The sequence below is a fragment of the Liolophura sinensis genome, chromosome 9 (genome assembly GCF_032854445.1).
Source record: "Liolophura sinensis isolate JHLJ2023 chromosome 9, CUHK_Ljap_v2, whole genome shotgun sequence".
Classification (NCBI taxonomy): domain Eukaryota; kingdom Metazoa; phylum Mollusca; class Polyplacophora; order Chitonida; family Chitonidae; genus Liolophura; species Liolophura sinensis.
In genome coordinates this window covers 36,401,778-36,417,565 of record NC_088303.1, presented here as the reverse complement: position 1 = coordinate 36,417,565, position 15,788 = coordinate 36,401,778, and the positions used below count along the sequence as shown (strand labels likewise).

Genomic DNA, 15,788 nt, shown 5'->3' with positions numbered 1-15,788 from the left:
GGTTATAAAAAGGCATATCATATCAGTACTTCATCACGATTGGCTTACGGAGAACAGGCAAATGAAAACTTGTAAAAAATACCCAGGGAGTTATTTTTTCATACAACATATTTGTTATTTTGTTTTCTGTGTATTGCACCACAGGGTATACAAAATCAGATTATTGTTGAGGCTCACACGTATTACTGGTGAAATCAACCAATTGCTAATTTACCTCAGTTTTTTCTTCCAACGTAAAGGCAATGTAAAGGCACCTAAACTGTGATGACAACTGCAATATACTAGACGTTACTGGTATGGATTTACTCGAAATGATGTGTTGTCACACGCTGAGGGTGTTATCCCTCATAATTTGTATCGTTATGAATGATCGTATCGTCCGTCCTCTCTCGGTATTTAGTGACACGCATTTGTAGACGTCTCTAGTTTTTCTCATATATAAATGGCTGGGTCACTGACCCACGTGTTCAACACCAAGTCTTAAAGACAAGCTCTCTGCTATACCCTGGCGATGATAAACTATACACAACTACAGAGCTCAACACCCACAGGAGCCAACATTAAAATCACACAATGGATAGTGGTGATCGTCCGCCCGGATGTCGGTTTTGGCGTTCAGAACATGTGTCTATGGTATTTCACCGCCAGGAAAACCAGGAGCTTTTGTTTTGTATAGCGGTCCCATCATTGCCGTCATTATTACGTGGCGCCCAGACCGGTCAGTTCCGATCTGAAGTGACCGGATTCTTATTTCCGGTCGCAGATTAAAGTGCCTTTGCAGCCTTTTCTTGTCAACCTGTAGTAGCCTCATATTATTGTCTGAGATTCCCAAATAAGTTGGAATCAAAGAGAACCAACACAGAACCGTAGAGCAGATCAAGGATGCAACCAACAGAGGTAATCATCCTATTTATTAGGCAAACCTAGTCTAAATGCTTTAAGTTTGATACGCTGTGGTTTAGATGTCATCTCCAGCAGCTAACATAGCGGCATTGGTGCCATGGTCAAACAGCATTCCGCGAACGATAAAAGTGATGACAATTAAATTAAAGATGCAAATAATTTTGACAACAACTGAGCCACAGTTTATCGTTGTTTACAAGCATGAATGAATCCTCATCGCTAAATTAAGTACGTGAGCATGATCGGAGTCAACATTTTAAGTATGAGTTTACCTAATGAGCACAGGGTAGAGCGTGGATACATGAAAGTCATGATGAATTCCAAATGTCAATATTACCTTCATTCGCGTTTAATCTAAGCCTACCTCACAGGTTTTTCACAGACCTGCAAAGCTGATTATGATTAACAAATATTGGGTGAATTAAACCTGTATTTCAGGAGTGGTTCACGTTTTAAGTAGCAGCTTCATCTTAATATAACAATATTTAATTTAATACTGGGCTAAGCACCTAATGCACCTTTGAACAACTGCACCGTATGTGTTTAGATCTAAGCAACTTGTCTTCCTCTCTCAGGCATGCACGACGGTCCACGATTACAATTCTTGGTGTCTGATGTACTTATTTATTTGCCAAAGAGAGACATCGTATATCCTAAAACAATATGCACCAAATACCGCTCGGTGTATTCACGAGAGTCTTTACACGTAAGCATTTCAAGTTACACAACTGTACGTGTTTATTACTTCAACGACAGGCGTAGACCATCTCATCGTCGGTATATACAGAGCCATAATGTGATGGTTGGGTGTAACTGCATGGAGACATGGAAGGAGGTCATCGTATTGGTGATCGCAAACATGAATGAGCTGTACAAAACACACAGTACAGGAAGCCAGGGCTATTATCCCCATAATACAAACAGTGAAACAATATCAGCGGGGGTGTGTGACACACATAAACCTTTGCATGGATACATTTGGAAGGCATCATTCGTTCCAAAACGATAATCAGAAAGGATGGAATAATTTCTGATTCTACTAAGATTTTCTGATCTCTTTCTACTGTATCAGCCCGGTTGGTTAAAAAGAACCCATATGCTTCCACCTACCATGTTGGCAAAAAAATGGGGGGTTTATGTGGAACATAATAAATAAGCAAAAGTCATTCATACACACGCTGAATGTCTCGAGAGATGTCGTTGAGAGAAGCAACCCACGCGCGCCACATGTCACTATTCCTCTGCGCCGTATATTTACACCAGTGAACAGGGTGCCTAGGTGCAGATCGGTCTTTCTCCCACAATTTATTTATTTTTTGTTGTCATGATATGCAATCCATTACTGACAATGACTTACATAAGGCAGTCAATTTAGCTCACACTTGGAATAATACGACAACCCTTTAAGGCCGAAGTGTCCATACAGAGACTTAAGGCTCGGATCAACATGTATATCTTGACAACAAGCGCACCGCCAGGGAATTTCGTCAACTAATCACACTTCACATGCTTTCATACTTCCCCAATGTTCAGCGAACTTTTACGATGTTTCAGTGCATCCTTAGATCCAGTATGACACCTTTCTTGTTACACTCCATTGTGGATGAGCTTTTTACTGAAATGACTAATTTTCCGCTTTCCGGTGGTCTGGTGATGACGTCTTCTATGAACATATCATACACGTAACGATCAGCTTACGGTTTACTGTATGAAATCACTCCAGTAAGAAGAATATATTAATCTAAAAATATTTTCTAAAAATTTTTGCGGAGTTTTCTTAGATGAAATTGTATTATACTGATGTATGTTCGATATGTATCTGGTATCCACATCAGGACATTGAAACAAAATAAACGGTAAAACTGTGCGATTCAACTGTAACAGTAGTTTTTAAAGGTTATGATGGCAAAAAAATCTATTTCTGAAACTGTATAATCGAATGTTTACCCATGTCTGTTGCGCTTTTTACAGCATGCAGATGCAAGATTTGGTCAAGAAAAAAGAAGATATCTTTAGCTGGAAATCAGCCTTTTGTCAGAATAATGAGGAGAAAAAAAATTCATATATCTTTCCTGAAGTGGACGTGCACTAATAAAACCTGCGTTTTGTCAGATAAGACTTGGACGCATTGAATATTACATGAATATATTCAAATCCATAATGTGTGAAAAGAAACAATAGATGGAGTTGCAATTATCCTGCTTCAGCGCTGGTTTGTATACTCTAGTAATATCGCCCCGGACTCCCAGCTACTTCCTTGTTTCCGCTAGTTTGTTTTTGTCTCAGTAGGGGGCGCGCTACAGCCCAGCTCGTGCACTCTGTCGGAACACATGCAAACCAGACTTCACAACTGTACGGTATGCCGCCATGGCATCGCATTGTTTTCCTTAGTTTTCAAAACTGTTTATTTATCGAGAAATCATGGCGTTTTTTGAATGAATATTGTTTTTTGTAAAATTGTACTTGAGAAAGGATCAAAATTAAAACCATTTTTCATTTCCTGTCACATTTGGCCAACAGTCTGTGGAAAACGGTGCATCGGTACATTCGAAAACGCTTAGGGATATTCCCAGACTAGGAGAATGTTAAACAGTCTATGTCTGCATGGTTCGATGTTGTAACAAGATTGAGTTAGAATAATTGTATCGTTATCTGCACAATGGAATTTATTATTCTATATGTGCGTAAAAGGACACAAATTCACATTGATTTTCACATAATTTTACATTCGTTTCGCGAGGTTATGGTTAGGTTATTCGAAATTCTTTGTTTCCGATGAGGAATCTGATGACATTCCTTTCACATTTCTTTGAATTAACAAAAGGCTGAACTGTACCAATGCCTCGAGCAGATGAATGTATTCTCTCTAGCCGCCGTTTGCCCCAGTCCTCATGTCATACACAGTTCGGAATCTGTCCGTCAGATGTCGCTATACCTGCCTGCTGTGTCAGACAATACTCCATCATTTCAAACCTCGCCATATGCACCTCGACTTTAAAGGTATTTGGACATGACTTCAGCAAGAACTAAACCGCCACATTAAAAACAGTATTCATTTTCACGTGATATTTGGGCAGAAAATACCAATCGATATAATTTGAAAATGAGAAATTATCTGTATTATATGTATGCATGCTTGAGGTTATACGTCGTACTTAAGAATTTTTCATGCCGCAGATACCAGACTATATACGAACACCGAGCCAACCACTCTTGTTTGCTCTAACCTCACCGCGCTGAGCGTCAAGCGAGGCAACTGTAAATTATTGTCTAAAGTGATTTTCAGGAGAGATAAGATTCTCTCGACTTTGAGGCGGACACTCTAATCATTAGGCCATCAAAACGGTCATTTGCATTATACATAACCAATTCGTAATATCATTTATACACATCTTACAAATTCATATTTTAGACATTCATTATCGTTTACTAGTCATCAACCATAACGAATCATCAAGTAGCGCAAACCACAATGCCCACAAAGAACTAAAAGTATAGAAAGTAAGAAATTATAATGGACTTATGTAAAGAGAAGCGGTTAAGAGTGTCTAGGCGCATAAATTTAACAGATATCCAAAATCTCGTAGCATGCCAGTTTACTTAAATAAAATATGTATCTCATTTATGCCTTCATCGCAGCTGTTCATATATTCTATTCAAGAGACGATTCTGCACGAATCCATTCCTCAGTCCGACAACCAACAACCACTTTGTCAGGCATCAGTTATAAAAGCGACTGTTTCGGGACTAACTGTTTTCATAAATATTGCACATGGTGTTTTCTTCCAAGTCAATAGTTTTAAGTACTGGCAAACGCCAAGGGATGACATTTTAGTTTCATGCGATAATCTCCTTTTTATCCGCTTTAACCTTCCAGATCACATGGTGTTGAGTGGGTATAACAGTTGGCAGGGACAAAGCTATGTAACATTAGAACCCACTCAGTACAGGATCAATTACTTCATTCGAATACATTGCGTTTCCCGTTAATTGAGCAAGAGCCGTGATTCACTTGAATATATGGAATATTATCCAACGTTTCCGGTCTGGAATTGTAAAAAAAGTGGAGCAGTTCATGCACACAATCGTCTGTGCTCTGCCCTAATTATGTCGGCATACTGTACATCTAATGGACCAACAGGCTCTGTTTGAATGTAAGATGCTGCAAAATACATACATTTAGGCTCATATCCACAAAATGTAATATTGAAAGAAAATGCTGTTTTCTGATGTCAGTGAAATCATTGGATCAATCAAATAATGTTCTCACAGCAAGCGTTAGGCTTATGTTAGTCGCTCGATGAGGTGGTGTACTTGACTCCAGTGCTCGCTGTATGGTTCTCCCGCGACTTTTAATCAGGCGGTTTGTCAGGTATAAGAAACTTGCGAAGGGCGGTGGGTTCTATAGTCTCTGCAAGGTTTACCCCACTCATATAAACCAGGCCCCAGGGTCATCAAGCGATATTACACTTAAGTCAAAATTTTGATCACTAGCCTTGGTATGTGTCTTTCCGTTATTTTAGCGGAAATTCGTTGTACAATAACTGACCCTGGGTCAATAATTTGACCTTATCAGAAATAACAATTTTAAAATGATTTGAAATTTTGAGTCTAAGATCGCTTCGTGATCCCGAGGCCTGAAAACCGCCCTATATTCCTGATCAAGCTGTTTAGCCATAGTCAAATAGATAAATGTATTATCTCATCTTCATCCGTCATGTACAGTTGACTTTGACTAAATGATTATCAAAGCATATTGGAAATCAGCGCGGCAAACATGTTTACCATCAATCTTACAACGATGATGTATTAACAGTATTTATAGAACAGTTGCTAATTTATACTGTTTAACGTGAACAAGTATGATTTAAGTTTCTCGGAGAAATCTGTGGCCTACCAAATTATGATTAATGTGACTAGGCAGTGCAAATGTTTGCTTCTTTACCACTGCATTGTAAAAAAACACTGTAAAATTTTGATCAAGACCTTGTACAAGTTTACAAATTTGAACAACTTGCACAACTTCACTAAAATCGTCAAATCAAACATTCGTATACCGCTCGTAAACCATGCAATGGCGTTGATAATCCCAAGACAATTTCTAAAACAACCTTCAAGTCTCTCCTTACCCTTGTCTAGCTGCTGATGACGCTTGCACATATACAATAACCCTTTGTTGGTCAGCTGGTGGGCTTCTAACATGTACGTACTGAATGGAGGAGAAGTGCCTCCTCTGAGGTTGAAGTAAAATAAAATGCCTAAAGTTTTGCCAAACACCAGTGTGGCACAAACCAACATATTGAATGTACATAGCAATCGGCTAGCAATAAAAATCAGTAGAGAACGATGATCACGCCTTGTCTTATCCGGCATATTAGAAGAAGAGAGAGTATCGACTTTCAAATAGATAACATCATGTGTCATAGGGCCATAGGTCTATGAGGGAAACAGATGAAACATTGCAAACGAGTTTAAATAAAACACAAAATGAGAGTAAAATTCTGAGAAAACTATTCCCTATGAAATGACGTTTTTCGTGTGTGCTCGGTTTACGTATAGACTTGATGCAGGTAAATTTATCCATACCTCACGACTGATAGCTTCGAAAGTCTGAATATTTTGAGCAGTATAAAGTCAAATAAATTTTTGAAAAGGCAAAGTTATAAATGATGCAAAACACTATAGAACACATTGTAAATGTCTGTTTTTAACCTTGAAAAGAAACGCCTTTCACCGAGCGCAGAATGAATTTACACATAATTAAGGACCTTTGATAATAGGAACAGATTAACATGTCTGTCAAAGTTTGGAACCTTCTCAAGTAGAGATTTCCGGGGCGCTGTTATTACTAGGCGTGCTTCAAATCGAGGCTCTCTCTCGTGCTGATACGGAGTGACTTCCGGTTCAGTGTTCCACCCTGCACGGCTCTGAGGGAGCTGGTGTATCAGGTTGCCAATACGATGTGACTTTTCCTCCACTTAACCCCTGACCGGCTGAAATAAGGAAGATAATGGAAGCACGGCACCATCACATGTTAGGCCGTACTCTAATAAGATTACCTTGGGATGCTTTAGCCTTGATGAAAGCTTCATTTTAATGTATGGAAAATTTCATTTCCTCGTACTCTCTACACGGCATTTAATTTGTATATCAGTAGACAAATCCTGTTCACTAAAGCAGATTCTGCACCGAAAGCATATGAAAAGTTAGTTCAAAAATAACTTTGAACACATCCACAAAGAGAATTTACATAGGCCAGAACGGTATGAGAGATAGTAAAACAAGTCTTCGGTTTCTGCAACGGTGTGAGAAATGGCCATTCCACATAACAAATAGTCATCCTTTCATTAGTACCTCTGGAAAAAAATATCCGTGTTGCAGGTTTAATACAACGATTTATCTAAATGCACGCAAACGCAAAACTGTGATACGAGCTAAAATATTTGTCACAATGCCATTAAACACAGTGAACAAGGGCTTACACTTCAGGGTCATGCAATTTTTCACATTATTCCATCGCCAAAAGTGTTTACACTATATATGATAAATTCTATCTAAACCACGGTACCGAAGAGATTATTGCTAAAGAAGGATATGAATGCATTGATATAAATTGTATTTCAGTCATAAATCCAAAATACACACGGTAGACCTCTCTATTACTTTGAGTGCATTTTAAAGAACACATAAGGAAGTGATAATTAACATATAATGGTCTACATTAACATTTTGCTGAGATGGAACAGACGCTACGCAAAATACAGAAACATGTTTGTAAATGTTCTGATAACAAATCATACGGAAAACTCAGAAGAACTCAGACACCAAGAGAAATTCAATAATCCTGAATCATATAAAAGTACACCATAATGATGTACAGAACATAATTTCAATGTGCAAACTGGGAGGCATACAGTGCCTAAAATTTCAAGAAATGTTGTAGGAAAATCCTGATCATTCTATTAACCCCTCTCCGCTCACCAATGTGCGGCATGTCAAACTTGCAGCAACAAGGCGCTAATTTTCCATTGTTTTCCCTTCGCCATCGAGCACGAGCCATGTCAGGTATGCCCGGCAACTGTTTAGATATAACAAAATGTGGAAATGCTCATATTTCCTGCATGCTTGAAGACTAGCACTACTCTGTAAAGATTGGTATTAAGAACAACACCCAACGATCCATTCCAACAACAAAAGACAGCGGAGAACACTTAGCCACCATGTCTGTATAAGCTGACAAGAAGGCATGTTATACTCAGTGAATGAAGCTTAGGCTGTTCCATAATATGTTATAGTACAGAGAGGATGTTTGGTTTATATATACACACGAATCCGCAAAAAACTAAAGTAGTACATCTATTCAATTAAACGAATTTTAACGCCATATTGACAGTATTTCAGCCATATTGTGGCGACTGAACATCAATGTAAAGCTTACCAAAAATGTGAAAAAACTTTTTCTTTTTCTATATATTAGAGACCCGCTACAACTTGGCAACGTCTGAAACAAGAACGGTGAATTATTGCTAGTAACTTTCATTTACCTTCAATCATTCGTCGTGAATATAAAACATGCCTTGAACACCAGTGACTGACAGATCTAAAAGATTTCAAGATAGGCTTGGAGATGCCAAACCTGGAATTTATGTACGTTAACAGTTACCGGCCAGCTTGTGTGTACTACTAGCAAGAGACAGGCTTGTTATGGAGGACCAATAAATAATGTCGGACAACACAGCTCTTTAATACTAAATTATCAAATACTGTACAAGCAGAATGTACAGCACACAAGTGACAGCCACCATACGTGATAGATCAGTATAATCATCAAATACTGTACAAGACCGAAGGTACAGCACACAAGTGACAGCCACCATACGTGATGGATCAGTATAATCATCAAATACTGTAGAAGGCCGAATGTACAGTACACAAGTGACAGCCACCATACGTGATGGATCAGTATAATCATCAAATACTGTAGAAGGCCGAATGTACAGTACACAAGTGACAGCCACCATACGTGATGGATCAGTATAATCATCAAATACTGTACAAGGCAGAATGTACAGTACACAAGTGACAGCCACCATACGTGATGGATCAGTATAATCATCAAATACTGTACAAGGACAGAATGTACAGTACACAAGTGACAGCCACCATACGTGATGGATCAGTATAATCATCAAATACTCTACAAGGTAGAATGTACAGTACACAAGTGACAGCCACCATACGTGATGGATCAGTATAATCATCAAATACTCTACAAGGCAGAATGTACAGTACACAAGTGACAGCCACCATACGTGATGGATCAGTATAATCATCAAATACTGTACAAGGCAGAATGTACAGCACACAAGTGACAGCCACCATACGTGATGGATCAGTATAATCATCAAATACTGTACAAGGCAGAATGTACAGCACACAAGTGACAGCCACCATACGTGATGGATCAGTATAATCATCAAATACTGTACAAGGCAGAATGTACAGTACACAAGTGACTGTCAACCATACGTGATGGATCAGTATAATCATCAAATACTGTACAAGACCGAAGGTACAGTACACAAGTGACAGCCCACCATACGTGATGGATCAGTATAATCAATCAAATACTGTACAAGACAGAAGGTACAGCACACAAGTGACTGTCACCATACGTGATGGATCAGTATAATCATCAAATACTGTACAAGGCAGAATGTACAGTACACAAGTGGACTGTCACCATTACGTGATGGATCAGTATAATCATCAAATACTGTACAAGGCAGAATGTACAGTACACAAGTGACAGCCACCATACGTGATGGATCAGTATAATCATCAAATACTGTACAAGACCGAAGGTACAGCACACAAGTGACTGTCACCATATGTGATGGATCAGTATAATCATCAAATACTGTACAAGACCGAAGGTACAGTACAGAAGTGACAGCCACCATACGTGATGGATCAGTATAATCATCAAATACTGTACAAGACAGAAGGTACAGCACACAAGTGACTGTCACCATACGTGATGGATCAGTATAATCATCAAATACTGTACAAGGCAGAATGTACAGTACACAAGTGACTGTCACCATACGTGATGGATCAGTATAATCATCAAATACTGTACAAGGCAGAATGTACAGTACACAAGTGACAGCCACCATACGTGATGGATCAGTATAATCATCAAATACTGTACAAGGCAGAATGTACAGTACACAAGTGACTGTCACCATACGTGATGGATCAGTATAATCATCAAATACTCTACAAGGCAGAAGGTACAGTACACAAGTGACAGCCACCATACGTGATGGATCAGTATAATCATCAAATACTGTACAAGACCGAAGGTACAGCACACAAGTGACTGTCACCATACGTGATGGATCAGTATAATCATCAAATACTGTACAAGACAGAATGTACAGTACACAAGTGACAGCCACCATACGTGATGGATCAGTATAATCATCAAATACTGTACAAGACAGAATGTACAGTACACAAGTGACAGCCACCATACGTGATGGATCAGTATAATCATCAAATACTGTACAAAACCGAAGGTACAGTACACAAGTGACAGCCACCATACGTGATGGATCAGTATAATCATCAAATACTGTACAAAACCGAAGGTACAGCACACAAGTGACAGCCACCATACGTGATGGATCAGTATAATCAACAACTACTTATAAGGCTAACAGACCAATAAGGGTTTATAAAATGCGTAATGCTCGAGGTATAGAGCACAAGGGGGTGGTTTTTGTACAGTATACAAATACATCCTTCTGTCAATTTCTTTTAATATTCCGCAATATATCAAGGCTAGTTGATGTGTACGGTAGTATATATAAGCTATTAATATTTGAAGAGGGAAACAGGCACTTACAAGTCTTGTCCCTTTTCTGTTTGCAAAAGCGTTCCATTATTTATTTTCTTGTATATGCATGTATCTATCTATATAAGTTGTTGTTGAAAAGTTTCAGTACAAATCCTGGAACCATTGTTGCTAAGGATAAGCATAAGTCGCAGACTATATGAATCGGATCCTGTCAACTCAGATGTAAGGCATAAATCAGCAAAATAGACATGCGCATAACTCATCAATAAATGGTAGCTATCTTTTCCTTATATACACATAGACCTACCCATAACAAGAAAATAACATTATATTTGACATGCGGCATACTAGCTTAGAGCAAACTTCGAACACGATTCAAGTGTCGGAAACATTCAGTTGAGAAGATGCCTTATATATCTTCTTTGATACATGCGTATTTTTGTGAAACAACGGTAATTTAACTTAAGGGCTGACTTACTCAGGTGTCCATTCGGTTTCGATCAGCACGATGACAGGTTACTATAGAGGAGACAAAAGTACGCAGCCGAATATTGGATGCTCCCCAAACGAGAGGCCAACTCGGTGGTTCAGTACTAACAGACGTCAACACAAAGTCGTAGCCAGGACCAGTCGTCCACAGCCCCGCACATATGGGTGACACGAACTTCAAATGCCGAATGCTCTCTACCACATGGGGCATAAAAACACACACACAAACACGTGTACAGCTATTTTCAACATGACGAGAAATTCTCACCAACGGACTTGCCGCTATCCTTGACACACCGAAGTTCTGTTTACAATCGACTTTTTATATTGCCATACTCCAAAAACAGTTATTTCCCAATATGAAGCACCGTGGGGTTGGGTCTCCAGCACTCACATAACGGTGAAAATTGAATTGTCTAAGAGGTTACGACCGGCAGAGCAGCTGCTGAGCCTGACGGTGGACAGAGGATTGTCAGCAAGCACCCCGCCCAAACGCCCAGCCGCTCAGCCAGGAGAAAGCGCGCATCAGCATCTCATAACAGACCTTCATTAATCGTAATTACATCTGTCAGGATCTAAATCATTTCACATTATTCATATCTGTAAACACTTCATACCCTATATCCATACATAAACATGTTTTAGCCATGACATGGTAAATTATACCGGAATACTAGTGATTTCCAATAAAATTCATTAGAATTATAGGATTGTTTCACTAGAAACAATGTTGCTACTTTTTTTGTTCTTTGAAGACACCATCTAAAATCAAAATAATCCCGTTTGCTACGTGAAACACAAAACTACGTGAAATAAGATATGTTCACTATGCACTGACGTCGTACTGAACCTTGATCGGAGAGACAACACATTTGCGGTTGACGTGGGGAAAATATTCTTCTTTTATGTTTATCAGTCATGCACAAGCCAAGGAAGGCCTTTTATTTAAAATATTTTCTGGCATTTCATCCATTTTGTGACAATGTTTATATGCTTATATACATGTAGAAGTGCCACATTGTGTTACGAGTAAAATTTGTTCTCCGCAAAAAGAAGTAAAAACAATACACGGTTTCCCCTCCAATCTCCGAAACCTTCAAACATGTAAATATATGGTAAAACGTTTTCACTGCATGGACTATGTTGAAAAAAATGGATTAAATTTTGAAGTTATTACAAAGCTGTTATGAGGTCCATGACCTATAAAAAAAAACTTCCAACGATACTGGCTATATATCACTTTAGTGACGGCCTATTATATTATACTAACGCCTTGTCTAACATGCCTGTATATATACACTTGAAAGTTTTAATTACAGACTGAGATCTCTGACAAACTAATTCAGAGGCCTGTCTGAATTCCATATTGCTTGTATTGCCATATTTCTAACGTTTCACATTAAAACTATAAAACATTTATAATTACCTATGTCTTTTGTTATTATTCATTGCTTCTCTTGTTTTTTTTTTTCATCTTTTGTGCAGTATTACGTCCAGATTACCGATCCATATGGATATCGAACTTTATTGTCCTATAGTTTTCTATAACATTCCTATAAAACAGCAATCTAATACAAAAATAAATGTTCGTACAAACAACATTAGGTCTCATTTGTTTATCTATTATCGTGGTCATGGTCAAACATATAGTGTTGAATCTACTCTCCGTTAGCGCCATCAAGTCTAATAATCAACATCCGACAAGGAAGTACAGAAAAAAGGGATAAATAAATAACAATACATAACTTTTACATGCTTATGTTCGTTGCATATATGTATATTTTCTGTTCGTAAAGTATGTCTAGTATACGGTTATTTTCTAGATGTGTGGTTTTGTAAAATTTTATTGTACTACACGATGGCCAGATCGCTGAATACAACCATGCATACGTGTAACGCATACATAGTGCGCGTGTTGCGCAAGTTCTAAATAGCACGCGCTGTCTTACAAACATTGCGCTATCCAGCTAAATGTTCATTTGAAATATCAACCTGAAAACCTGCTGTAGCCAGTCAGGTATCAAGCGTTAGTCAGCTGTGAAGGGGATATCCGGCCGGACATCCCTACCCTGGCTGGTCAGGGCCTAGGTACGCAGCTACACAGGCCCACAGAGAACACAGCATCAGAAAATACACGAATACACTAACCCCGACCTTCTCAACAAACCCTCCCACTGTGCCAAATGCACTGTATGCCCCTTTATTTATGTCTCATTTACCGCAGACTATAAAACCAACAGTATATATGTGATTTGAATACTTATAATCAATCTTTCACATTGTCACTGCCAAATGACAGATATTTGAACTATACCACTTTGTTAAAACAGATGGACAGATTTTGCTATATCCCTATATGTGTTTATGTTGCATGCTACTATTTTATTCCACTTATTTTGGATAAGATGGAGATAAATATTTGATTCCATCAAAACCTCATTTCAGCCTACTCAGATTTAATACTCAACAGCTGCAATACCGTCAGTAATGTAATTTCTCGATTTATTTTGTTATTTTCCAAAAGGTTTATCATTTTAGTGTGCACTTTTAGAGTAAACATTTGCTAAAATAAATGTTCGTCGCCGCAGCTGGAGATATATATTATAATGTTTTGATGGAGAGAACAGGTATAAAAACAAGAAGAAACAAGGCAACCTTCTCAGATTTCTACGCTCTTGTATCCAGCTGCAGTTTCGAACTTTCGTTCTCATCAGGGATTCCGAGTGATGGCTGTGTAAAATCATGACTACATGCACTATGGTCAGCGTTTACAACGCTTACCACACGTGCTTTTACGTATATTTATTTTTATTTTCAAGTTTTACAGTGTTTTATCTTTTACTAATGGTTCAAACCTCTATAACATAATTACAGGAGTTTTTAAAAGTATGCTTAACGAAATGTAGAAAAACGTATAGCCCATGTGACAATTTATTTATTTATTTCTTACGTCGCATTTATGCATATTTTACCTATATGACGACAGTCAGGTGTTATAGGAAACCGGGCAGGCATCGAGAAAATAAACACTGTACATTAGGTACTTGACAAACATCCTAAGTAAAGACTGCAGCCGAACCTACGGAAACTTGAATCAAAAACGTGACATTATTTATCAAGGGCCGATCGGCTGAAACATGAACGAGGCTTTAGCAGAGTGGGACACGAGCAGCCTTCGGATATATGCAAAAGATGTTTTAGTTTACGTTAAATAGAAACCAATTCCGTCCATAATAAACCATCTGTACAGGCAATAAAACTAATACCAGTAAATAAAGTAAATAATACAATGCCAGATGAACTATTATTGTATAAGTATAAAAGTAATGTCCTAAACCTATGTACTATTTTAATTGATGTATCTAGAGAACATACGGAGGTAATTTCACGCTAAACAATATATTATGAACAGAAAACCTGCATAAGTTATGATTTATGTTCACTGAAAGTGCAATAATTTATACACGAAATAATTGGACGAAGTATTCAATATATACTGTTACAATTTTACTGCTTAAGTGGTTACTTGATGGTGACCATTAAAGCCCTCAGTTCAGTTGTGATGCCTAAACCGTCTTGAAGGTATAGTTGTTAGGTTCTATATGATACTTAGACCTAACACATGAAGGAGTTTATGGTTAGCCTATATTATGTCTATCTACACACTACACTACACACCAATGATGACATGCCTGGAACTAAAATATAAAAAAGAAACAAGCACGATGATAAAATTATTTTTGAATAATGAAAGCGAATTCCATAAATTCCCTTACCTGCAGGAATGATTACCCGCTTTGGAGACGTCTTAAAATTGACGGGAGAAAGTCTGGGTCTGTCAGGGGGTAACGTGGGCAGATTTTGACCGGTGTTGTCCTCCAGAAGGGAAAGTGGTTTGAAATGAGAATCCTGGCCTATTGGAGACGAGATTGGCCTTAAGAGAGCGGAGGTATAACCGAAGTTAGCACAGGCTGACGGACTTAGCGACGGCTCATTCGCATCATTGCCACCTGTGTTTTGTGACGGTAGAGCATCTTTCTGCTCCTCACCCTCCAAACGGCCCAATGGGGGCAGGCGATCCTCGGATAGGGCTGACAAAAACTGCGCCTTGTGCTCTGACTGCCCCGCCTCTCCCGAAGCGGGAACGCTGAGAGTGAAATGGGTGTCATCGGGATAGGGACAATCCCCCCACCCGATGGACGGTCCCGGACCGGGCTCTGTTTTGGTCAGCCGATACGGGGACTGGGGCTGAGGATCCGTCCAGTCTCGGGTCTCACGACCGCTGTATTCTGGACACCCGTCTTCATCCACGCCTTCTTTCTGGTAAGGCTCATCCTACCGTGACAAGGTGGCAAGAATCAGAACAACAACAACAACATCGCCGAGAAAATGACACAAATGTTCAAGAATATCGGGAAAAGTAAAGAAACAAAGGTGACAAACGGTGATATCAATTTCCCCCCGAGTAAATGAAAGACAGAGCTATAAACTTGACATAAACAGCTCATTCCTGATCGGAACTGAGGAAATT

At 38.8% G+C, this 15,788-nt stretch overlaps 1 protein-coding gene across 1 annotated transcript in view; it reads right to left on the bottom strand.

Moving 5' to 3' along the window:
- LOC135475286 (transcriptional regulator Erg-like) overlaps window positions 1–15,788 on the bottom strand; it is a 37,310-nt gene that overhangs the window by 21,294 nt on the left and 228 nt on the right. Inside the window, exon 2 of the mRNA XM_064755125.1 lies at window positions 15,034–15,592. Coding sequence (XP_064611195.1) covers window positions 15,034–15,592 — 559 coding nt within the window. The remainder of the gene's footprint in view (window positions 1–15,033; window positions 15,593–15,788) is intronic.